This window comes from Chamaea fasciata, unplaced genomic scaffold, assembly GCF_029207755.1.
Source record: "Chamaea fasciata isolate MVZ Bird 193981 ecotype frontalis unplaced genomic scaffold, bChaFas1.0.hap1 SCAF_17, whole genome shotgun sequence".
NCBI classification, from domain to species: domain Eukaryota; kingdom Metazoa; phylum Chordata; class Aves; order Passeriformes; family Sylviidae; genus Chamaea; species Chamaea fasciata.
In genome coordinates, this window is record NW_027094102.1 from 6,433,536 (window position 1) to 6,459,615 (window position 26,080).

General features: G+C 48.5%; 1 protein-coding gene across 1 annotated transcript in view; it reads right to left on the reverse strand.

The window, feature by feature from the left end:
* The window catches only part of MYT1 (myelin transcription factor 1), a 42,772-nt gene extending 17,633 nt beyond the window's left edge, over window positions 1-25,139 (reverse strand). The window contains exons 1-13 of the mRNA XM_066198998.1: window positions 25,072-25,139; window positions 17,952-18,006; window positions 16,053-16,083; window positions 12,780-12,842; window positions 11,827-12,074; window positions 10,149-11,021; window positions 9,386-9,520; window positions 7,927-8,017; window positions 7,338-7,451; window positions 5,693-5,907; window positions 2,972-3,177; window positions 1,838-2,107; window positions 955-1,109 (exon numbers count right to left, since the gene is read on the reverse strand). Coding sequence (XP_066055095.1) covers window positions 955-1,109; window positions 1,838-2,107; window positions 2,972-3,177; window positions 5,693-5,907; window positions 7,338-7,451; window positions 7,927-8,017; window positions 9,386-9,520; window positions 10,149-11,021; window positions 11,827-12,074; window positions 12,780-12,842; window positions 16,053-16,083; window positions 17,952-18,006 — 2,456 coding nt within the window. The 5' untranslated portion in view covers window positions 25,072-25,139. The remainder of the gene's footprint in view (window positions 1-954; window positions 1,110-1,837; window positions 2,108-2,971; window positions 3,178-5,692; window positions 5,908-7,337; window positions 7,452-7,926; window positions 8,018-9,385; window positions 9,521-10,148; window positions 11,022-11,826; window positions 12,075-12,779; window positions 12,843-16,052; window positions 16,084-17,951; window positions 18,007-25,071) is intronic.
* Between the last annotated feature and the right edge of the window lie 941 nt (window positions 25,140-26,080).

The window sequence follows — 26,080 nt, forward strand, 5'->3', positions numbered from 1 at the left end:
TTTAGGGAAGATGCTGCTGCTGCTCTGCCCCCACAGATCTCCTCCCTGGCTGGCTGCTCCCTCAGCCTCGTGCCTGCAGATAACGAGTGAGTTAGATGTGAGCAGCAGAACAGTGCCCACCAGCTCCCTGTGTGATGTGTGGGAGGGTCAGATGCACAGGGAAGAAGCCAGGAGCAGCTGGGATGCCTGCAAGGGGAAACCTCCCCATCACAACCTCCAGGCTGATCCCTACATGCTGTTAGACCAGAGCCAGGTCCAAGCTGCCGTGTTTTGCTCCAACATTTAAACGTTAACCATTCCTGTGGGAATCAGTGTGGATGCAGAGCCATCCTCCATCCCATAGGGCAGATCTGGGTCTGTACTTCCACCCACACAACGGACAGACAGATGTGAGCTGGGTCACATCTCCAATGCAAAATGCAACACAACAGCAAACTTGCTGCAGCCTCAGGTCACATTTTGTGTTCCTGCAGTATCACAATGCTGGGACCCATTGCTCTAAGCCAACAAATCCTGTCTTCTCAATGAGACAGCCTGTGTTCAACACCCCCTTCAAGAAAGTGCTGAGATCCCTTGGGTGCTCTTGGCTCCACAACATTAGACAGTGCCCCAAAACAGGGGATTAGGACATTGGGTAGGTTCCCTCACCATGCCAGAAACACTCTTGCAGGAAAATACCAGGAAAAACTGGCCTTGAATGGGGTTTCCCACAACCCTGTCCATAAATCCCGAGAGCACGAAGCTCTCAGGTTCCCTTCATCGCTGCAAAGTAATGTAGGAACATATTTTGTGTCATTGATCAGCTGTTGTGGGAGGATGAGTAAGATCAATTACAATAAGACAGGGAGCTACAGTTCTTATTTTTAAAATGTATTTACTAATTTTCTTTCCAACCATTCTGGCTAAGTACATATGAATAGATTTTGGAGGAAGAGACAAGAAGGCAGGACTTACGTGAGCAGCTCTTTCTTGATGTCCTTGGAGAGGAATTTCAGCTTGAAGTTGGTTAAAGTAACTTCACCTGGGTATTTTCTCTCTTCAAAGTTCTCCTCTGACACTTCCTGCTCATCAGCTTCCGAGGAGGCAAAAGAGTGAGCAGCAGGCTCTGACTGCAAGGAAAGGGGCAGAGTTGTGGTGTGATCATTGCTGCTGAGCTGTGATGGGAAAGGATCCCAAATTCATCACAGCTAAGGGTTAGTGCAGCATCACCAGCACTCCTGAGCCCCCTGCAAGCACCTCACAGCACCCTGCCCAGAGATCCAACAGCCTGTAATTTCCTGGATTTTTAGGAGAAATGTGTAAACCACGTCTGTAAAGGGATTTACACATGGCTTTCCCAAGGTCTTGGAGGGATGAAGATCAGTGCAATCCTGTCATACTCTTCCTCGGCAGCCTCCCCATGGGCAGAGAGGCAGGTGATGCTCTCAGAGCCAGAACTCTCACCCCAGCTTGGGATCATGGCTGAATTCCCCACCTGCAGGATTAATGTCAGTGCCATGCAGGGCCATAGCTGCTAATGGCAGGTATAAATCATCCTGAAAAACATCACCAGAAGCAGCACTGCTGCAAGGGAGCTGACAGGATTTGCAATGAAGAAAACACTGCAGACCCAGGACAAGCAAAGTGGTGGCTTCTTCCTTTGCAAGGGAATCCCAACAGATCCAAGAGCAGTTGCTTCCTGCCTGGTTTTCCCTGGCACTGACAAAGCCAGGAATATTTCTTCCCTTGGCTCAAAGGCCAGACTGAGGGTTCTGGGGGAAATAGGACAACTGTGCAGGCAAACATGGTGTTCAATGTCCCCTGAGTTGTTATTCAAGCATCAGGAGCCACTGCTCACCTCCTCCGGCTCTTCTTCCCGTTGACGGTTTGGTTTAGTGTAGTCGATGGGCCCGTCCCACTCATCCTGGCGGGAGGTCTGGCTGGACTGGGGGGAGGTCATGGTGCTGCTCGTGGCACTGGTGCTGTTTTGGCGCTGGGACACGTCTGGGGACTTCATGCTGGGACTACTGCTGCAGCTGCTGCTGCTGGGGAAGGTGCTCTCCCGTTTGCGGTGTTTGTTCATACTCAAGTCCAGAGTCCCGTTTTCATCCACCTCGATGTCCATGGACTGAAAGGTTGGAAACACAACCACTGTTAGCAGCTGCCAGAAAGTCCCCATGGGGATCTTGCCTCCCCACTTGTCTTTTTCAGTGCAGTGGGCAGGTATTCGCGTGTCATCCTCTCCACAGCCAGGTAGGAGGAACTGAACAAAAAGGGTTGGTCTTTCCTAAACATACCAGGAATATGTCGTGCAAAGACACCACTCGACTACCAGCAAGTATTATATCTTGGCTCAGTTGATTGAACACAGGCATCTAGTGTCACTGAGGATGCCTCATGGCATCCAAAAGATTTGCCCAAGGTTGGGAGTGCTCCGCGGGACATTGGGAAAACCTGTGTTCCTCTGAAAAACAGCTGGAGATCAGACTGCACACAATTGGGGAACTTCAAATGGCATCAGATACAGATCAGGGAAAAACTGCAACCAGCTCTGAGAATCATAGAATTACTGAATTTGTTTGGGTTGGAAAAGCCCTCTGAGACCATCAAGCCCAAACATTCATCCAGTACTGCCAAGCCCACAACTAAACCATGTCCCCAAGTGTCACATCCACATATCCTTTAAATCCCTCCGGGGATGGTGACTCCACCATTGCTCTGGACAGCCAGTTCCAGGGCTTGACCATCAAAAATCATAATTTTTTTCCTAATATCCAGTCTCAGCCCAAGACTTGGCTTGGGACTGATGTTCATCTCACATGGGAGGCACCTCCACATGACTTTGAGAGCCAAGATTCCCTCCTCCAAACCCAAAGTGGGGAGCCAAAAGGGAGACTTTGGATGAGTGCCTGCATTCCCTCTATATTAAAAAAAAAAAAAACTAAATGAAAGGAAGGGTAAACCAAGATGTTTCCTGGCCACATTCACCCACCTTTCCAGGGGCCTCTTGCTGCTTGGTGCTGAGATTCTCAGGCATCTCCCAGCAGCGGGTGGAGAGGTTGAGGATGGCGGTGGCCGCCATGTGCGCAGCCTCCGCGTCGTGCGAGTAGTCGAAGCCTGTGGAGGAAGATGAAGTGCTCTTCACGTAACTGCTGGAGGGGCTGTGGCTGGGGGAAGAGGCCTTTGGAAAAGGTTTGGCTGGAATAAAAAGAGAAGGAACAACACAAGGCGAATGTATAAGCATCGTGAGCAGCAGGGAAAGGTTAAGTCAGTGTGACACAGTTAGTGTATGAGCACTTCCTGGGGTTATTCCCAATCCAGGGGCTGGTTTGTTGCCTGGGACGTGCAACAGGAGCAGCGCTGGCTGCAGCCTGTGCTCGGTGTGAAAGGTTAATTCATTAACTGACTCTGCCATCAATACCCGAAACACAAGTGCTTTTCTTCACTGAGCTGCTCCTCAGTGGAAGCAGTTAAAAGAGAAAGCTTAGAGAAGCTTCCTGGCTCTTTTTTTATTGTTCTCTCTCTGTCCATAACTTATCTGCAGGGCTGCCTTACAGGAACATTTCTAGTAGCATGTTTGAAAACTTTAAATTTATAAAATTACATTAATAGAAAAAACATGGTCAAAAAGTATGAGCTTCCAAGGACGACACTGGTGAAATATGGATTTTCTGACAGCTGACATATCATTTAAATATGCCAGAGTAACAGGATTCATTGCACAGCTGCACATGGCCACGCTGCTGCTCTGCTCCTGTATGTCACAGCAGCAGCAAATCCAGCCTGGAGATAAAATTTGTCTTATTACCCTGTGAAGTGAAAGCATTTCTCTGGGTGGACACACAATAAAACTTTACCTAATTGTAACTAATAATTTCCTATTAATAAAATTTGAAGCTGATCCCATTTAGGGGCCCTGAGTACTTTCAGTGGGTGCAAACAGGAGATCATCTGATTTAGAACAGTCACGGGATTGTATTCTGAATCAATTATCAAAATCTCCAAATTCTTAATTCATTCCACCATGCTTTTTCTGGGGGAAAGCATCCCCTACCTTAGTGGGAAGCTCACCCCGGGAAGACTCATAAGCTTTGGCCTGATCGTTGGCAAAACCAAGCCAACCTCAGTTAATGCAGCCACAGAGCAAAGTGATTTCATTATTCCCATTACAAACTCGTAATATAAGACACTATAAAATACTAATCTTCCCCAGCACTGCTTTTTTCCTCGTTGCGTGCGTATATAATGCATATTGACATTAATGGGAGTTATGCACACGCATGCGGGGGAATATAAATCCCTCTGGATGAAGATCTCTTTAAAATAAGTTCTCAGTGAAAGGAGCAGATTTCCCTGCTATGATTGGCAATCATATTCATCCTGTCGCTTTGATTAACTCATTGGAGGTTTGCCCACATGGTTATTCTTGTGTCTGGCTGCTTGTTTTCCTGTCCAGTTTAATCCATGTCTTCAAGGCGGGGTGCAAGGATCCGCCAACCCAACCTGACAATATCCAGGATCGGGAAATGCCAATTTCAATTTCACACCGTAGGCTCAGCGATGCTTTTCCATTTCATAAGTATTTCTACCACTAATAGACTCGCAATCAGCAAATTAGTGAAATAAGTGATGAGAAAAAATGGAAAGGATTATCCTAGTGGGTCTGCTGGAATTATTTTTGTCAGTACAATTACCCTGAAAATTCTTTGCTAATATTGCAAATAACACAATCTATTCAGCGAGAGAATCACTTGTACTGGGAAACAAATTACTTTTCCATCAGCCCTAACCCAGGATGACAGTGGCAGTTGTGCTCTCTGGCCTCCATCCAATTTCATTGTCTGATCCTGTACAGATTTAGTACTGTAATAAAGGGTGCTCCCATTGTAGTGCAACAACCAGGATGCTTTCAAGTACGAGCATTTTTTTAGAGAGCAGCTGCATCAGGATTAAACAGGATTGTGGAAGTGGGATTAGCCAGACAGAAAGCCCTTTTGAGGCTGCTGACTTCTACAAACTGATCTCCTAAATGTTTTGGGGGGTTTTTTTGCCCCTCAAAAAAATGTCTTGAGGTGCACAGTGGGTATCAAATAACACATTTGCAAGGGCTGTGTCCCCATGCAGTGTCCCTCTTGCCCTTGGCAGCCCGGCCCCTCAGGGTTGAGTCAGCCATTTCATTTTCACCCAGAGTTATAACCAGTGCAAGATCCTCAGAACAGAGCAGGAGTGGGTGGCTACGATAGGAAGGAGCTGGAAGATAGAGGTGGGTGATCGATAGGTAGAACTGGAGAGCAGAGCACGGCAGGGAAGACAAATGGGGGGAATGGGTCATATATAAGATGGAAGAGAAGAAAACTGTAATCCATTTAGCTAGATGAGGAAAGCCAGATCAATAGATATGAGCTGCAAAGCAATGGGGACCAACTGAGGACAACTGTGTAACTTATCCCACCTCGAGACATCACTCAGGTTAATGTTCCCATCACAGTTCTTCCCAAAGCCAAAGAGACTTTCCCAGCAGCCATGGACTTCCCTCACCATCAACGGTGCCCACCTTGGGACCCACCTCACCCTCCCCATGCCAGGAGGGTCCAGCAGCTCAGCCCCCCCCAAGAGTCTCCCATCACCCCAAAGCCACGACCCCAAGAGCATCGCCACATGCTGAGAAAGGCAGAAAATGCAAAAACCAAGCCCATCCCTGCTCCCTACTTACATTTAAAGGCTTTAGGTGAGGTTTCGCTAGTCTGAATCTTTGGGGCAAGCATGCGTTTGCCAAAAACCTGAGCATCAAAACTTGCATAATCGAAGGTGACCTTGGAGTATTTCTCCAGCTCCTTGGCCAAGTTGGCCCGGGGGGTTGCTGGGACCATGTTGGGCCGGTAGCTTCCATACTGAGGGATCTCCAGTTGCTTCACAAAGCACATAGGCCTGAGGATGAAACAATGAACAGCAATTAGTTCTCTTTTCCTTGACAAGGTGACAGTTGAGAGGGGACCAGACACAGTGGGGGCACAGTTCCACCTTGCTCCTAAAGGTTACTGGGGACAAGGACATGGTGACAGCCTTTTTGCTCTCCCTCAGCAAATCTGCATCTGATTTGTATCTCTCAGACTCAGTTTAATTTTTTTTTTATCCTTTTTTACATCCTTTTTTTCCCTCTTTTTAAGCAGAATATCAAAGTGTCATCCAGCACAATGTTCTTGCAGGCTGTAATGGTGTGGCAGCATTTTCCAGAAGAGAGCAAACTTGGGCAATAACTCCCTCATGGGACCCATGACACAGTGTGGCGCACAAAGGAGGACCCCAGCTCAGCTTGGCTCCCTGCTGCAGGTTCATTGCGGAGTCACCAGGGCCTCTCCCCTGCCTCGGCCCCTCCTGGAGACCCGCTGCTGTGGGCTGCCTATCATGAATCAATTTGTCTTGCATATAAATTGTATATAAATGGCCTATTGTTATTCTCCTTCCCGTGACCTCTTTCCACCAGAGAGTCTTCGGAGCGGGAGCTCCGTGGAGCATGGACCGTCCTCGTGATGCGCTCAGAGCGCTCTGCGCGGGCTCCGCTGCAAATAAATAAGTAATCGCCCTAAATGGCCTTTCCAAAGTAGCGAGAGCTGGAGCACCAGGGTGCTCAGCAGTCCTGGGGAGCAAATAAATAAATGAATCAAAGCTCGATGCCTTTGTGGGAGGGCTGCTCAGGGCTCGCACCGCAGTTTTTATCCTGCTCTCGTTGCAAAATAACCAACCATATTCCAATCCATCTGTAGCCTCATGAATCACATCAGCTACGGAAGCCAGCATCTATCAGGGACATTCTTAATGGGAGACAGCCCTTTCTCCCGGGAAGAGAGAGACGGGCAAAGTATCAAAATTAATGTGACTGGTTTGGAAAGGAGCGGCAGGTTCCTCTCATCTGAAACATGCGGGCTAAGGAGGAAAAGCAGGTGGACTTTAATGCACAAGTGCCATGGAGTAATTTGTGTGTAACCTAAACCTCCTCCTCCTCCCCCTCCCTGAGCCCACCCTACTTATAACGCTGATATAATAACCAGCCCTTACTGGCAGTTTGTGCTGCGGAGCAATCGGCACAAGTGCCTTCTGCTGCACTGCTAAAACCCTTTGGCCTGTAGCCTCAGCATTAATTGATGCTACAGAAGCAATTCATTGTCCTCAATGCTCTCCCTGGGATCATCAATTAAATATCTCCCCACCTTGGCGAGACCTATGATCATAATAACAGGACTCAGCAGTATCAAGATACAGCTGGAGGGAGCCGTGGCGGCTGTGCCTGGGAGCATAGCGGGGAGCAGAGGGCTGAGGCAGGGTGGGAACATGGAGCTGAGCCTTCCTGCCCCCCTTACCTGAGTATCCGGTCAGAATTGGAGCTGGACTTCGCAGGATCACCAGACTGGGTTTGTTGCTTTTCGTGTGATTTGGCTAATTTTTCAGCAGCAGCAATGGGGCACCCAGATAAACTGTGGGAGTTGGTTCAGGGTTTTTTGATGGAGAAGAAAAAGAGAGAAGGAAACCAAGCATGAGGAATGAGCACAAAAACTTTCCTTTCATGGACCCAGAGCTGCACTGACCCTGCAAGAGAAGTTTTTACTTCCTCCACACTGAACAAGTAATAAGACAAATTCACCTTGCACCTCATCAACACAGAATCATGGAATCATGGATTGTAGAATGGTTTGGGTCGGAAAGCACCTTAAAGCTCAACTCATTCCAACACCCATGCCATGACCAGGAACACCTTCCACTATCCGAGGTTGCTCCAGGCCTCTTCCAACCCAGCCTTGAACACTTCCAGGGAGGGACCAACCCCTGCCAGGGCCCCACCACTCTCACAGGGAAGAATTTCTTCCAATCTAACCCTGTTATCTGTCATTTTGAAGCCGTTCCCCCACCCTGCCAGCCCGTGCCTGTGTAAGAAGAAGCCAAAGGTGGTACCTCCTGTGCGTGTTGCGGTTGCTGTTGACATGACCCTGTCCTGTGCACCCGGGCGTGGGGCACTTCAGCACGTTCTCATGCATCGCCAGGACTTGGGAGCGAGAAGGGGAAGGGGAGAAGGGAAGGGAAAGAAAAACAACTTAATAAAAATCAGAGAGAAAGAAAAAAAAAAAAGAAGAGAAAATCATCAAGCCTTGTACACTGGTTTCCTAGAAATTAGGGGATGTGAAATGCTGTAATTAGAGTTTGCTGAGGAAAAAATAAAAGATTTACAAGGCAGCAGTGCCCAGGTCAGCAATAAATTAGCATCTCTGCACACAGCCTGGGCTTTCTCCTCATTTTCTGATTGCAATCCAGTTTCCCCCACCCAGCCCCTCCTCCCCACCCCTGTTTTGGAACCAGGTCTCCATTTTCAGGTAGTTTTAAGTGATTGAAGTTGTAGCTCTGCCTTTATCCTTAGGACTAGTCTTTGTTTTTTGTTGGTTTTTTTTGGGTTTTTTTTTAATCTTCAGGATTATTGCTTCCTGTAGTGCTGACCTTAAAAGTAAAGAAAATAATTTGATCTGCAAGCATTCGTAAAGCCCACAGCTTGTGTTAGTTATTTATTAATATTTTTGCTTGCATTCCAGCCTGTGAAGATAACTGTAAGAAGATAACTTTCACGTTGTTTCTTCCAGTTCTGTGTTTATGTCAGGTCTGCAACATTTGAAATTACTGATAAGGAAGGGCTTCTCTTTCTTTTGGTCTATTATGCCATTATCATAAACATACAACATTGATTTTTATGTATCTGTACAGGGAAAGCTATTTAGGACGCTGGTAGAGAGGTGGAAATACAATCTCCCTCTGCGCATATGTATATACAAAAATCTGTTATGAGGATGATAAATATTTTCTGTAGAACAGGTGAATCTTGGTAAAGCACTTTGGGAATTTTGCAGTGTTTAGGGCATAGGAGACTCAGCAATCCTGCACATCCTGAATCACTCCTCTTCTTTCCAGCATGACAACATATTTGGACAGCAAGGAAGAAGAATACCCCTTTTTTCCCCAACATGATGTCCCAAGCAGAGAAAAACATGTGACTTCCAGGGTAAAGATGGGAACTGCTTAACACACCCCTGGAGTTGGGCAGGTGTTTTTAAAGCCCCTCTTTGATTTTCAGAGAAGGGATCTCATTCTCCACAGGATGGTGCTAAAAATCCTTTAAGGACAGGACTTCCAAGTAAATCCCCATCATGTTTCCTGTGATTAGAGATAACACTGATGTATAAAAACCTCAAGGATCAACTCAGAAAAGCACCATCCCACCCCAAAAACTCTCATTATACTCCAAGGAATGACATCAGGCTTGTTCTAGGGACTCAGTCATAAAATTCAAATCATTTGAGAAATTCCCCCAAGAAAATTAGGCTGCAGACTAATTGAAGCAGCCCTTGGTAGCCCAGCATGTACTCACTCTCAGGGGGGATCCTGTCTTTGTGCGGACAACCGGAGAGGCTGCGATGGTGAGGGTAAAGCCCCGTCACGTGCCCAGTCCCATCGCAGCCAGGAGTTGGACATTTGATTTCTCGCTTCTCGGGTCTTGCAGGATCTGAGGATTGTAGGGAAAGGGCAGAAGGAAGCATGTTAGTGCATTTGGAGGGCATGAAGTGCTGAGGATGCTTCTCTCTACCTTTCCAGTCAAGCAGGGGCAAGCCTTTGGATTTGGAGGGGTTTTTTCCTGGAGTTTGAAGTGTAACACTGGAAGTTTCAAAAACTGAAATCAGCAAAGTGATTTGAGGAACTAACACAGCTCAGAGCATGGGGCCACTCACAGCGACTGAGCAGGCAGCCTAGCTCAGAGGCAGGGGATGCTGGAGCCCCTGCCCTCACATTTCTGTGGCCAGACTCCTACCACTACTTTAAAACCCACTTGGATTTTAAACCAGCCTTTCTGCTCAGGCTGAGATTTTCAAGGTTAACTGACAATTTAGCCAAGCAATTCCTCTGCTCAGAGGGAGGAACCCTCGTGACAGTGTAGAGGACACCATCATTTTATGCATGCACTGTTGACCTCAAGGATGTCCTTATTCCTCTGGGCATCAAAGATTTGTGGTTGAATTCCCCCTGTGGGCTGTGAACTCCCCCTGCATCAGCCCAATAGTCTGTGCTGAGCAGACAAGTTCAGCTCTTTCACCAGGGGTGGGAAAGAGGGAGATACACAAAGGTTTGTCCCATACCTTTGCCGTAGTAGCTCTTCCGGATGCTGTCCAGCGGTTTGTTCTGTTTGTCCTCCACCTGGAAGTGCTTCACGTGCTCTCCTGGCAGCCGGCTGGGCTCCCGCACAATTTTCACCTGCTCGGCTTTCAGGGCAATGGCTTGTTCCAGCAGCCCCAGGTTCCCCCTGGTCATCATGTCGTACATCTCCGACTCATCAGTCACAGCTGATTTCTGGGAGCGGGCATCGTCGTCCTTGTCATCGTCCGACCGGACCTCCACGATGACCGAGTACTCGGGCTTGGGGCTGAACTGCCCTTCACAGTGGTTCTTCTGGGGGTCCTGAGAAGTGTGAGGAGCTTCCTCGCAGATCACTTCAGGAGCCATCTCCTCCTCCTCTTCCTCCTCCTCTTCTTCCTCGTCCTCCTCCTCCTCATCATCCTCTTCCTCCTCTTCCTCCTCCTCATCCTCCTCCTCATCATCATCCTCCTCATCCTCTTCTTCTGCCTCAGCCTTTCCCAGTTTGCAGGACTCCTCTCCATTGGTGTCGTCCCGCGGTTCCGGGCACAACTCGCTGCTGCGCTCGCTGGTGACCTCGATGACCTCCTCGGCGTCCTCCGTCTGGATGATGATCTCCTTGTCACACTCCTCCTCCACCAGCTCCTCTCCTGCATCCTCGTGGACCAAATGCACAACGTTGGACGCCGGCTTGGAGCCCTGCAGCTCCGCTTCAGGCAGCTGCCCTTCAATGGCGAGCGTTTCCTCTGCTATTTGGCCAAGGTTTAGGAGAGAGTTGGCGATTATTTCCTGGTAGCTGCTATAGTTGGCCTTGCTGGGCCCAGATGTACTCGTTGCTGTGTTTTGTCCATAGTGGGTTGATTTTGCTGGGCTTCTCTCTGAAGGGGGGGGGAAGGAAGGAATAGAAAGAAGAAGGGGGAAAGAAAGAAAAGATGGAATAGAGAAAAAAAAAGTGAGGAAATGATGGAAGGAGGAAAAGAAGGAAGGAGTAAAAGAGAAAAGGAGGGGGAAGAGAAAAGAAGAGGGAACAAAAAAAGGAGGCAAAGAAAGTAATGATATAAACTATTATAATACAACTTTGTTATACTTAATTAAAACCAGAGCCTGGCAGTTCCACCCCTGAAGCAGCCTAATTTACTGAATTTGGGGGTGGCAGATAGAAAGAGGATTTCCACATGGGACTCAGATGCACCATCTTCCCACTGCCACCCCTGCTTCCAGTGCTCCCCAGGCCAGGGCTCCAAACCAGTGAGAAAGGCAGTGTCAGGACCCCAGCTGGAAATCTACGTCTTTTTCCATGTCTTTTTCCTGCCACTCTTCTGCTCTTGGATAGTGGTCAGACCTGCCCAGGGAGGAGGATCCTGCTGAGCCCCTCATGGCCCCTGTGTGGGACCCTGACTGCCTTCCCCACCACACAGCAAGCTCCTCTATGCTTTCCATAGGTCTTCCCCTAGGGAGCATCCCTGATGGAAAAGCCCTCATTTTTAAGACACTGGAGGCACTGTGCCTTCTCAGCTTAACCAGAGCTTTGCCATTGTGCTTCCACCCAACAATGGTTCTCCCCAACAATTGAGGGAGCCATCCTGTACATAATTCAGTGGAGCTATAACTCCTGGCTGTTAACACTTCCTGCCCTTTCTTCATCTGCACAGCACAGCTCTGCAATCAATAATGACAAAACACCTTCTGCTGCCTCAGGGCTGCGGGTCTCCTCCTGCTCCAGCGCCTCTGCCTCGTCCTCCTCCAGCATCCCCTCGGAATCGTCGGAGCCGGACTCCTCCTTGGCCTCCGCCTCCTCGCTGCCGTCGCTGTCGACATTGTAGCCCTCATCCAAGGCCAGTTTGAGCGGGTGGGATTTCCTCTTCGACACCAGATGTTCGGCCTCGGCATCCTGAAGTTTCCTCTTCTTGGCTAGAGGGCAGCTTTGTAAACTGTAGGTGGGATCAAGGAGCACAGAGGAGGCGTTGCTGAGTGAGGAAGGCCTGGCTACCTCATCCCAAATGGTTAGGCAAAAGTAAGTGGGACAAATACACAAATACAAAAAAAAAAAAAAAATCCAGCACCCCAGATTTTTAGCTGGTTTAACCCTCTGTGGTCAGATGTGCTCTTAGACCTTGACTTTGTGCAACTACATCAACTTTTTTTGGGAGATCAGCACACAAATGATGGGATGTGGCATCCCAGGACTAATGTTGGCGATGGGCACCATGAAATCAGGCATGGGATGCAGAACCAGCCCCTGGGACACACCCACCAACTGCTCCAATTTCACGATTCATGGGGTGATGAAAACCCTCAGTTAAGGCTTGCATGACCTCCAAGGCAGCCAATGTATTCTCATTTGCCTTCCCCATCCATAGACGCACGAGGAAGACCAAAATCTCTGCCCTTCAGCAGCTCCCACCAACCCCAGACAGCTGAGTCAGGCACTTCTGGACAAATTTGGGGTCTATAGGAGGGCTGCTTTGAGTCTGGAGAAGCAGATCCCCTCAGGATCCCTTAGGGACTGATGGAGAGGCAGAAACAAGAAGATTTGGGGCAGACAAGTTGGGTTGCTTCTCTGAACCAGACTTAATGCCTGTCTTGGGTCTGTTGCTCACATTTTTCCATCCCAACTCCCTTCAACCCCACCTCACCTTCTGTGTCTCGCATACTTCCCACGGATATGTCCTGAGCCGTTACAGCCTGGGGTTGGACAGCTTGGGAGGGAAACAAACTACCATCAGGAAACGCAAGAGGACTCGGAGAATTAATTAGGATTGTATAAACTACAGTCAGTTTAAACAGGTCCCATGCCCAAGGAACAAGCTAGCTGCAAACAGGAAGTTAATTTCCTTCAAATGGTTCCATTTGTCCCTTTGAATTCCAAGGGAGGAGGGCAGGAGAGCAGCCTTGCAGTTTGCTAAAAATTAATGAAATTACTCACCCCATTTAATTAGATGAACAGTTCGCTATAGTTTTATGAGTATGTTTAATTAAAGATTTGCATGTGTGAGAGCAAGCTTTTAAGGGCAGACAGCAACTGTACTCTGCCTCCCTGCTGCTACTCTCCAGTTTTCTTTTTCTCAGGAGGAAAACATGGGATTTTCCCTTATCCAGTGGCTTGTCAGGGAACTGGGGCCACTTAAACACTTAAAGCAAGAAATGTGTGTGTTTTGGGGAAAAGCAGACTGGGACTTTTTCAAGGAGGTTTTAGCCAGACACGTTGGATGGAGATCCCCAAGACTAAAATCCTCAAAACCTTGTTTCTGGGGGAATGGACAGGATTTAGGTGACTAGATCTCCCAAATCCCTGCATTTTTTTCCTGCTGCTCTGCAAAGGGGATGAGTTAAAGGCTTGAAGGGAGCTCTGAGCCTGCTCGCAGCCACTGCTGCCTTCACTTGAGCATCCCTCACACGGGACCACGCGTCTCCCCTGCAGGGGTAATTAGTCCCAGCTTCAGGAGCTGTAAGGGCTCCAGATAAGAAGCATTAAAGCAAACATTTTCTGGCAAAACCAGATTATGGCATTGATTATAGGATGCCCAAGTGACTTGCCTGATGTCTGAGGAATTCTGGAGTCGTGTAGGATTAATAACCTCATTTAGCACTGTATCACCCTCAGCCGGGGAAGCTGGAAGTGCTAATGAAATCTCTTGATGACAGTGCAAAGGGAGAAGGCATCGCCAGCCCAGAGGGGATCTGGCCAGCCTGTTATTCTCCGAGTAAAAGACATGGGACAACATTAAATAGTACCAAGTGCCAAGTCAGGCTTTAGGGACTCGGAATTTCTGCTCCCGGCAGAGCTCAGACCTTGCAGAAAGTTGAGGACACAGAGGGTCTGCCTGCACTAATGGGTACAGCAGCTCCGGAAGCACCAGCGGGTTATTAATGGTTCAACTCCCTAGAATACAAGATCTTTGTGTTCAAAAACTGTAATTCAACCCAAAACCGAGGCAGGACAGTGCTGCTGAGCTGTCAGGAGAGTAGAAGTCCTTCCTTCAGGGAGACTGACCGGCTTTGGGTTAGCAAAGCAAATGCTGAGAGTTTAAATGGTGGCACCACATCCCCTAAGGGAACACAGTGCTCTGGGGAGGTGGAAGCTGCACCTCATGTCCCCTCCAGATAAGTCCCCCCTTCCTGCTGTCCCCTTTGCTGGTGACCTGGCTTGAACCCATGATGCTGCACACCCTCCAATGCCATCTCTTGTGGGATGGCTTCCAGCTCTTCTGGCATCCACACACAGCCCCGGCCCCACCACACCTGGGGTCTGGCCTGACAGGATGGTGTCCCTTCTCCAGCAGGACACTAGAGGCCATAGAGAACACGATCTCATCCCACTAATGTGTGCTATTGAAAGAGGGAGCTTCCCTCTTCGCTGCTTATGATCTAAAAGTCTATTTAATTTTAATTGCCCTCAGACCTGACTGAGGCTGCTCTGTCCCAAGCAGCCCCAGCCACACTTTCAGTGACTGCACACCAAAAGACAGAGCAGTGTTTATGTCACCAGTGACTTGCCTGAAAAAGGCCTTATTCAATGGCAAACAAGAGCAGCTCTGACGAAGATGTTACAGGCTTTTATAAATTTTCCTGTATCAATAAAGCCGATTACCCATCACCCCATTTTTAATGTGGTTAAATGAAGCCTGCAATAAAAAGTATGTAGGAAAGAGACAAGTGCTTCAGCATCGAGGTTTGCCAAAGCAGGTGTTGGTTTGGGATGATTTTGGCTTCACTTTGTTGATTTAATACGTTTAAAAAGCACCAGCACAAAGGTGATGCTCTACATGCTCTGGGCCAGGCTTTCCCTCCCCACTCTCCTTTGGGGAGTTTTCGTGTATTTTGGCAGGAGTCCCGAAAGGGGAAACGGGCTTCGAGGTCTATTAAAGCTGCTCTCCATCCCGCAAGAGCCACCACACCGACCAGCTCTCCCCCTCTCCGCAGCCTTCATCTGCTTGACAAAAGGGCTTCTTATTGTTATGCAGACGATGCCCTGCTTCCAATTAGTCGATTAATCGTCCAGTTATTCAGGCAATTAGGTGACAGCTGCAGAGATGGCTTTGTGGAGCACTCTGTCCTGCCCCTTAGATATGTCACCTGCTCCAATTACCACCTCCACTCAAGTGTTCAGCAATAAAAGTTGGAGAAGGGGCATGCCCGGTGCTGGCTCCTCCCGGCTCTTCAGAGTAATAGGAGGATAGAGGATCAAAATGCTCTGAAATTGGGTTGGTTTAGGTCCAATTACTCTTCGACACACGCGGGAGGCTGCAAGGGGAGGAAGCCTCTGCTCTTAGTGCTTGTCCAGGTTAAAGGCTCCTACCTCTGGCAGAAGCCCCTGTGCAAAGTTTAGTGGAGGCTTAAAGGTGGGGGAGGCTGTTACATCTAAAGAGAGGCTCTGGAGGGCTGCAAAGGCTCTGCTGCTGCTCTTTTGGCTGCTGCTGTTGGCATCCCAGCACTTCTGGAGTGACAACAGGAGCTCGGTGACTGAACAGAGGACAGGGGGGGCTGAAGGAGCCCCCATGAAGGTCCCCATCCGGGACCAGAAGTGACTGACAAATATGTGGAAAAAAACCTCTGGTTAGTAGGATAGTGTCCCCAGTGATCCTGAAACACAAATCATGGGCATTAGGTTTGACCGGGGTTTGGATCTGGGGTGGGACAGTGGGTGGCTGTCTGCCTCCAGTCTGATGTGATTCATCCAGAGCTCCTGGATTTTCATTTCTTTAACCCTTGTGATTCCTCTGATGGGTTCTCTAGTGATACCCTGACGATTCGGACACAACCACCAATAGAAGCCCCCCAGCAAGACCCCATGAGTCTCATGGATTTGCTCCCCTCACTTGGGTTTCCCAGCTGAGGGGCTTCTCTCAAGGCAGTCCCACCATGTGCCCCCCATCCCTCCCATGGTCAAGGAGGAGCAGGGTCCTTACCTCACCTCCTGGCCGATGAGCTCCGTGGGCACTGGGCCAAGGGCAGGATGCAGCGATGGAAACAAACACAAGGTCAGAAACAATCCAGAGGTGCCCGCCCTTCCCAAGACTGAAACTCTCCTGCCAGCAGCTCAGTTTCTATTTTCTCCCCGGACATCCCACTTGGAAAAGAAAGGGCCAGTGTATCCTGTGGTCCTTTGTTGCATGCCAGCCTGTAGTAAATCATCCTGCCCTGTAAATCCTCAGGCCTGTGCTGATTTTCAAGCAGGTGAGTGCACACCAGCAGCATCAGGGACTACCTCCCTTCTTTGACTCCATGGTGACTTTGAACTCAGTGGAGCTATTCTGACATGCACAGATGTAACTCAAACACTTCTAAATAAGGGCTGAGTTTTCTCATGCCTTCATCTCTCTTTTTGCCCTTTAAAGCTGCTCATCAGTTTCTTCTCTCCCAGTTCAAAACTGTTTTCCTGCAAAGGCCACATTCACCTCTATAACACCAGCATTTCTCTCCTCTCCTTGTCCCATCAGACTGATGCAAGAGCCCTGCCAGTGCTCAGACATATGGTGGGGATTTTTTACTTGGGGTATGGGGTAAACAAGAGTCTGTAGGATTTTTAGGGATTATTCCCCACTTGTGAATAAGAGGCCTTCTCGCTGCGCACAAGAAGAATGTACAACAACTTCACATCGCAGCTGAAAGCTTACATCCAGCCAGGAATCCAAATAATGAAGAGGGAAAAAAAAAATCCCTCAGCACAAGTCTAAATTTGCCCAGGCTAAAAACCATAACACGTTTGCTCAATTTGTTTGAGCTAATTGGGTTTCCTGGGATCCAGCTCCCGGTGGGATGACTCACAAGCTTCAACAAACTGGAGGCAGTGACGAGTCCCAGGGTGCAGGCAATAAATTACCTTTTCACATCCAGAAACCCAGATTCGAGTGTGGGGAAGGCAGGGTGTGAGAAAATAAATAGAATCAGGGTGTTCTCATTTGCAACCTGAAGGAGCACCTTTGTGTATGTGCAACAAAGCAATGAAATCCAAATATTCAAGCTCAGTTCAACACAGCTGGCAACATCTGGGTTTGGTTTTGTTTTTAAAAGGTGCAGATGCTCTGAAGAGCAAGGAGGAAGGAAAGTGAGGACAAAAGGAAGGTGGCCCAGCCCAGCTGTAGGATGAAGCTGCAGTCCCTGCAGCCATCACACCTTTCCAACCTTGTTGGTTCCTCACTTCCAGCCACCTTTGTCACTCGTCACATCTACAGCCACAAAAATGAACCCAAAAACAGAGAGGCTGGTCTGTAACCATGACACATGGCTATGGGACTGCCTGAGGTGACGCCCTGGGCTCTATCAGAGCCTCTCGCCTTCTCCCAGAGAGAAAGCATGCAAAGAATTTCACTTCTTCTTCTTCTTTTTTATTTTTAATCAGGAAATAAATAGCAATCAATCTTTGCATTAACCAGTTGTTTGTCCTCCCATCCCTGCCGGGGCATGGCCCATTTGCTTCTCCAACATGAGCTACTTCTGCCAGGCGCTCTCAGATGTGAGACTTCAAAGCCGCTGGCAGAGTGAGCCTGATGAAAGCCCCAGGAGCTGATCTGAAGCTCCGGTGATTGCCATCCCCTACAGCAAAGCAGGCACGGGGGCTTTTTTTCTTAATTTGCTTGGTTTTCTCCTTCAGCTGAGTTTGGAAGATGAGGGTTAAATATCATAAGGACCTATATAGTTTTGTGGTTGGGACTTTTGCAGGTTTTTTAGACAAATTTCCGTGGGGGTGGGGCAGAGGTAGTGAGCATAATTTGAGAAGTTAAGCCTGGACTTGAAAAACCAAAGGCTGTTTGGAACAAGGAAAGTGCAGGGAGCTGAGGTCTGCCCAGCCCGGTGCTCCCACTCACCTCGGATAGACTTGGATCGCGTGCGTGCTCTCTTATCATCATTTTCTAAACTCATCTGCAACAGAAAGAAAGGAATCATTACTGAAAGATAACCAGAAAATCATCATTAAAGACAAGCTCATATGTGATTGTGGCTTTGTGTAAATATTTGGGTGGCTGGGAAGTTTTCCCATGTTTTTGAGATGGAGGGTTCTTACCTTAATGCCATTGTTCAACCCACAGTACCCAGATTCAGCAATTTTAAATTGATTTCCACATCCTGGGACACAGGAAGGACTCTGTCTGTCGAGTAGCACAGAGGGACAAACACCCAGATGTGTTGGCTGTGCTTGAGATAGCCCTCGTGAAGGGCAGAAATGATTTTTTCTGGGCTTACAGCACAGAACTGCTGTGAGCACCTGGGTGGAATGCCAACACAGATTCAGAAATCTCTGAATATGTTTCTGAGCTGATGTCCTGCCTGAAAAGGGCAATTTTTCATAAGTGCCCTAAAGAACCACCTCTCCTCTCTGCTTAAATTTGCCACAAAGAGGACTGCCTCTAAATAACCCACAACATGGACATCAAACACGAGGTCTGCAGGGAACACGGGCATGAATAAGTAACATCAGGGACTTCAAAGTTCTGGATATTAATTAAACATCACCACATGCCACAAGGTAGCAGAAGTCTGAAGTGCAGCCACCTCTGGGGTACAGCACCTTTGAAACCAGGCAGTGCCTGGAGGTGGGAGCAGGAAAACAGGGACCTCCATGGCATGGCACAAAGATGCAGCTGGAATAACATAAATGAGATGTCATTAAAGTTGTCAAAGGAGCTGCTGAAGTGGTCAAAGAACTGTTTTACGTCTCACCCTCAACACACATGCTCTCTCTACAGGCAGGAGTGTTTGGCAGTTTGGGAGCAGGGCAGGGGATCAGAGCCTGGTAGGTTGGGAAGACAGTTTGGGTTTTACTGCAGCGTTACCATGTGGGACATTTCTTCCAGAGATTACAAGGAGATGGAAAAGGAGATAGAAGAAGCATTTACAAATGGGATTTGACATAATAAAAACAATCTCTCTTTGGAATATCCTCTACAGGCTCAGTGAGAGAAGGAAAAAACCACCTCCTGTATCATACCTAAACAAGGATGTTCCATGGCTCCAGCACCTCTGACAGTGCAGGGACACCATCTCTGCTGTCTCTGGTGCAGGGGCAGGAAGGGACATGCACACAGAGCATGTGCTGCTCCACTGGCAGTAGGGATGGTGCAGGTAGGGTGTGTGCTGCTGAATCCCTACATGCATCCTAAAAACATCTTGATGAATGCTACTCTCAGTTCCAAGCAGAAGGGCCAGGGCTCCTCACCATCAAAGGAGGCACTGCTTAGTGTTTTTCCTGAGGTTTGAGAGCAGCAAAGAGAGAGGGAGGCTGTTGGGGCAGGCAAGGAGAGGGGACCAAGGTCCCCGGCCCTTGGGGCATCACAGCCAAAACCCCCTCAGAGGAAGGATGAAGTTTTCCCCAAGCACCTTTTTCCTTCACACTGCCACCTTCCAGAAACTCAATGTTAACATGCAATGATTTGTTAGATGTGGAGGTTGGAAAGGAAAGAAGGAAAAAAAAAAAAAAAAAGGGGGGGGGTGAGGGGAATCAAAACCTGGAGCAATTTATGCATCCTGTCAGCATTCAGCTCGTGGCACGGCAGTGTTGTGCTCCACGTTTATTACAATCTTCCCAATAACACAGCAGACAATTACTATAATTTGTGTTTTTAAAGCCCCAGCTCCCTGCGGACCAACGGCTCCCGTTTAAAGTGTGGAGAGGAGCAGGTGTCACAGGGACTTCATTACATTTATGAGCCTTTCAACGCCGGCGTGCACTGAACTCGCTCCCCAATGCCGCCGCATGCCGCCAACACAACGGCACCTCGGATTGCTGGGGGCCCCCAACCAACAGGAATTTCAGAGGGGGATTTCTCTTCCTTTTTTTCCTCTCTCTTTTCTTTCCTTTTCTGATCGTTCTCACAGGGAAATGGCGTATGTTGGGGTGGTGACCTGGCAATACGGGTTTCCTGCAGATCAGAGTGGTGGAGGAGGTCAGGCTGCGGGAAGGGCAATGGGCAGCGCCTGTGAGGGGCCAGCTCTGGCCGAAAAAGAGGGACTGGGACCCACATGGACAGCATGGAAAAGCAAAGCAAAATTCCATTTTTTCTTAGCCAGACAGGTGGGATGGGCTCAAGCTGCTTATCTATAAATAGAGGAGATCCCATTTCAGGTCACATTTGTCTTCAGGAGTTAAATATCGTGTGAGCTGGCATCCAGGCTCCTCACTACACCACAGCACCTCAGAGCAATTCCTCCCATTGCCTCCCATTCCTCTTTCAAGCCAGGGTCAAACACCCTGGGAAGACAGGAGCAGATTCAGTCACCACATGGGCAAAGGGGACTGGAGCCACCAAAGGCAGGGACAGACCCATGGAATCACAGAATTCTCAGGGTTGGAAGGGACATCTGGTGACCCAACCTTGCTAAGGACCAAAGAATGGAAAAGACAATTAGGCTGCCTTGCCTGGCCTATTATAGAAAACAAAAAACCAAACAACCCAACCCCAAACTTCTAAATTTTGGGGAGTTTTCCCCCTAGGGAAGACCCCATTACTTGTTTAGAGAGCCTGACACAGCCTCATTGCTGTGTATTTATAACATTTCACTTGCATCACCTTTCGGATGGGGTGGGCTCTGCACTCCCAGATTCTGTTTTCTACCATCAAGCTCCTTTTTGCAGCTTAAACCAACATCAGGATCATCCTCAAAAATCCTATTTTCCCTCCAAAGTGCAGAAACACCAGGAAAAAGATCCATTTCGGAGCTCAGCCCCTGCTCCTCCCAGGCAACTTAAACAACTGGCAGAGCCCTGACTGCACTTCTGGAGCCTCTGTGATATCAGGCTCAGATGCAGGAAGGTTACATGAAACCATTGTCCTTTATTGTTGCCTTCTCAGCCAGAAGCCCTCTAGACAGATCGTTTTAATGTGAAATTTCAGGTCACACAGTGCATGTTTGCAGTCCTGGAGACCGACAGGGTATTTTCATTAGCTCTCTCTCTTGTTCACATAACAGCCGGGCTGAGGAGCTGTCTGGATTTCAGTCTTATTGCTTTAACTCTGAATGAAAACAAAGCAGTCCAAAAGGAAACCTGCAAATAAATTATTGCTGCCAGATGCCAGTCACAAGCACATTAGTCCAGCTGGAAAAGACAGAGGTTCATTCCATACCTCCTCACCTTATCCGTGAGTTATCTTTAAGATTAAATCAAAATCAGCATATAGCAAGTTTCCTAAGCCAAGTTTCCACTACAGGAAAGGACCCTGTGCTGGGTCTCTGGGTACTCCCTTCAGGATTCAGATCAGTGTTCTGCCTGTGGTAGTCAGGGTAACCTTGGGAACATCACTTCATTTCTGGGTGCCCCTTTTCCCCCTCTTTTCTCTCTAAAAGTAAGAAATGTCCCTCATCCTGTTTACCCTGCATTAAGGAGCTCTCTGATCACAGGCAGAATACAAGTTATAATGATAATTTGTCAGTGCTGCAGACTTAAATCGATGATGCTCAGACAGACAAACTTGAAAAAGGGTTTAACCTGAGCACAATGTGAATTTTAGCAGCCAGATTCTATAGTCAAGGTCTTGTCCTGCTGTCAAGACAGCAACATAGCAAGGATCTGAAGTTTCATTTTATGGAGTACCTACAGGGTTGACATTTTCTTCTTCCTTCTTGTCTTAATACACATTTCCTTTCCAATGTAAACCCGAGGAACATAACAGAACACAAACCCACTGGGAACCCAGCACGTGCTGATGCCCAGGTGTGCCTGGGCTTCAACAGCTCTATGCAAATCTGCCATTAAAGGCCCTGCTGAAATTCCCCCCGGTCAGCAGTAATACTTTATATGTATTCAAGAGCACCATGGAGCTCAGAGAAAATAAACACGCTGAAAAACCCTTCAGCTGGACAAAGGGAGGTGAGGATTCAGCGGGAATATTTATTTTACACTGAAAGCAGCAGAGCTTCCATCAGTGCTTATTTGTAGATGTAGCAAAATGCCAATTGCAAGAAGCAGCATCTGAGCTTTAGAGGGACAGACAGACACACAGTGCCTCTATTTTTAGTTTTTAAAACCCCCCAACATATATTTGCCTAGCAGCAGAAGGAAAATGCCAGAAGAAACGACATTTTATTCCTACAGAATTGTAGAAAAGGGGTTTTCTGCTTGGTCCTTCCCCTCTTGAAAATCTAGAGAGTCCCTTCTTTAGCTCCTCAAGGGAAAAAGCAGCAAAACTGTCACTCTCTAAGGATGGGCTTGAATGGCCTAACCTGATTTCTCCTCCCTTTTGTTTTTTATGAGGAATTCCTCCTTGGCTGTTGTAGATTGAACACAGGTAGAGAGACCTGGATCTGAGTCTCCAAATTTCTCCCCTTTCCCCTCTGTGAAGTGCCATGGCATCTTTGTTCATTGCAGAAAATGAGGACTTTGTCCCGCTGGACCTTCTCTAGCTGTGAATTTTTGAAATAAATAATTAAGTGATGATGGAGGAATACTCTTGATCAACAGTGTGCCTCTACTTTTAAAAAAAGGCTCAATAGTAGCTCCCAGCTGCTATTTTATAACCACACTCTGAGATTAGGAGGATTTTTTTCCCCTCTTCTTCCTCTAGGGTCTTCCTAGCTGCTTGATTTAAATCCTCCTGACGTTCCACCTATTGTGAGTCCTGTTCCCGGCTGAATAAGCTCCCGTCTGCCTTTTGCTCTGACTGCTTCCAGGAAAGGACACCCTGCACGGTGTTCCCGGGCTTGGAGCCGGCGAGGGGGGAGGATTTTGCCTTGACATGTTGAGATTCAAACTCCCAGCTTGTACCCACCTCGAATGCGACACTCCAGCTGTGTCACAAACATCCTCCTGAAGCCGTGCTGTCACTTTGCATTTGCAGAAAGGGTCCAGGGCCCCCCCAAATGCACCCAGTGCTGCCAGTGAAGCGCTGCCCAAGTGCTGCTGCTCCGCAGCGATGGCAGCAGCATCCTCCACTCTCGAGGGAAGCGGAGCAGAAAAGCTGCTCCTGAGCATCACATCTGACACAGGCGCAGCTGCAGCGGTGCCTCTGCAGCACTGACAGCCCAGCATTACGCTGGGTGATTCCAGAGGCCGTGGTTGAAGTTGACACACACCTTCCTCTCGACTCCCAGGAAGTGCTACAACGCACAGTCCCAATGCCAGGGAGACCTAAGTGGCTCCGTACGTGCCGACGGCTCTTGTGCCAGAAGAGGAGCGGTAGGGAAGAGGGGGAAAAAAAATTGTAGTTCTTCAATCTCATTGTATTCGAGCTCTGTGATAAGCCAGCTGCCTTTTCCATGAGATTATCCCTGAGTGGCACAATGAGAGGAGATTGCTGAGATGCATCTCTGCAGAGGGAGAAGCAGAGATGGACCCTGGTGGCTGCACCACCATCCGCCCTACCTGTCCTGACAGCAGTCAGTCCTCACCAACAACCTGCCTGCTATTCAGCTGCCTCCCAGCTAGATCCCAATGGCACAGGAAAATAGAGATTTGGGAGACAAAGGTTCATTTTGCCACCAGACACCATGGTCAGGACGAGCCCTGGCAGCAGCGTCTGGGCTCAGCTGGCTCCATGCAGAGATCAGCTCTCCCCAGCACTGCAGAGATCTCATTTCAAACCTGTCATGGGAAATTTTATCCCATGCCTGGACTCCTTTAGAGGCAAAAATAAATAAGTAAACGTGCCCCACATCCCATTGTCCTTCACCGCTGCGCATCCTGTGGATTACGAGCTGTGACTGGCATGAAAAACTACATTTAAATACAATAGATATTTATGAGCACATGGAGAAGTGCAAGCATGTGCACACAATGCAGATCTAAGGTTAGAGAGTGATCCGGACCTCTCCCCCCATGAGGTAAAAGGGCTGCACACTCACACAATATCCAGGCTCCCTTCCAACTCCCCCTCCCCAGCCCCTCCTCTCACCCCTGAGCCAGGCACTCAGATAAAACACAGATAAGCAGAGCTGGGGATTGCAAGAAATGGTTAATATTCGTGATGTGCTTGTTAGAGACAGAGCACCAGATGAGCACCAGGTACTGGGAAAGTTACCTTTTGTAATCATTACTTTATTAACATACGACAATCTTATTAAATCTAACCTAAGTGCTTATTTGGCAGGTTCAATAGAAAAGCCTTAATTGAGCTCATTTTAAATATAGCAACAACTGCTTACTCTGCTTTCTAAGAAGGTGTGAGCTTTCCTGGCGACACCTGCATGCAGCTGACAGCTTGTTAGTGAAGAAGGATGTTTTTAAGTGTGGATTTTTGCTGGTTTGGGGTTTTCCCGGGGTTTGGTTTATCTAGGGCTACAGGAAGAGTTGGTAACATCAGTCACCTAAGGAAGATTCTTCATCACCCAGGTGGGTCCATCCACTCACTGGAGATGGCGCTTGACTACTGAGAGGCCAAAATAGGACAGGAAGCACCATTTGTGCAGTGAACAGCCCAGTTCTCTGCTTAATTAAAGCTTTCTAATCTGCTGGCAGTGAATCTGCCAGGAGGTTTGACAGCCTTGGCTGTACCTCTTTCATCAGCCACAGCTGCAGCAGTAAATGAGTGGCTGTGTCGAGCCCCGGGAGCTGTCCAGGGTCCCGGTGGGGATGAATGACTCACTTGTCCCCTCCAAAGGCACCCCGGCTTCACCTGGTGTTCAAGGGGCTCCTTCCGACCAGCCGGCGCCTTGGAGAAAGGGCCTATTTTAACAGGCCTGGGAGTGACCTAAATACCCACATCTGAGCCACCCTTGAAGGATGGCACCGGGGAGGAAGGCAAGGATTTAAATATCTGGACTCCAAGCCAAACTTTGACAGCTGGAAGCCCTCCCTGCCCGGATTCTCTGTACAGGAGGTTTGGCTGTAGCGTGGACACAGAGATTTCTAAGTCCTGCCCATCACTTTGTGGGCACTGGAAAGGCTCCATTCCCCCAGGAGCAGCTGCTCCAGAAGGAGCTGGAGCACATGTGGCCCTTGTCCCACATGGGGTGGGGGTGTCACTGTCCTAAAAATGTCCCTGTTTGTGTGCTCACCTTGATGCGTGTGCCGTGCAGGCTGGCAGCTCCCTGGCAGCTGCTGATCTTCTCTCCACACGTCCACCTCTGATTCAGCAGCTCACCCCGAAACTCATTTTCTGGGGAGGGAAACAGGAACACGGGGTCAGGACCCAGAGTCAGTCCAGCACCCTGTCAGCAGCACCAACCAGAGGTAGAAACGCAGTGTTTATTCCCTGCCTGCTTTCTTTAATGGCTGTACAAATCCTGAGGGTCTCCATGCCCCGAGCAGGAACCCAGGGTGCTGCTGTGCCAAGGCCAAGAGCCCAAACCATAAAGAATTTCCACCCTCAGCCCACCCCAACCACTCCAACTCTGCCCAGCTCGGTCCTCAGTTGGAAAACACACTGTTAACAGTTGAAAATTAACATTGAAAGACTGGGATAATTCAACCTTAGGGTGATGTACATCCAAGATGGTTCCTAGGATATGTGACTGTCAAAGTCACCTTTATGTATTTGTCCTAAAACAGCTGTTCTGTAGCCAAGAGGGCAGATGAGGGGACTTTTCTGGGTGTCACAGGAGAAGCATTTTTGTTAGAGACTCCAAACTCTGTTTGAAGCACTGTGTTCTGGCCTGGACCTTCAGAAAAGGCTCAGGGCTTACAGACAAAATCCAAGGGTTGCTGAAACATTATTCTGCTTCGGAGAAGCTCTGAGGGAAGGGAGTGTGGAGGCACAGATGGCTAAGCAGATGATGAAAACCAAAGAAAATGAGGGGAAAAAGCTAGAAATGGACAGAAGAAAGGAGAACAGAGGGGGGAACTATCCAAAAAGAAGAAATAAAGATGTTTCAGTAGCACACTCATAGGCCAGCACTGCCTGCCTGCTTATCTAAAGCATTTCCCTCAGCATCCTTCTCCCAACAGCACGTTTTAAAACAGGAGCATCCTCTATGGGATGCAGTAGGGGCAGGAGCAGAGAGAGGGTTAAACTGTACAAACAATGGATCCTGGATAACCTGGATAGAAAAGATAACTTACAAGGTT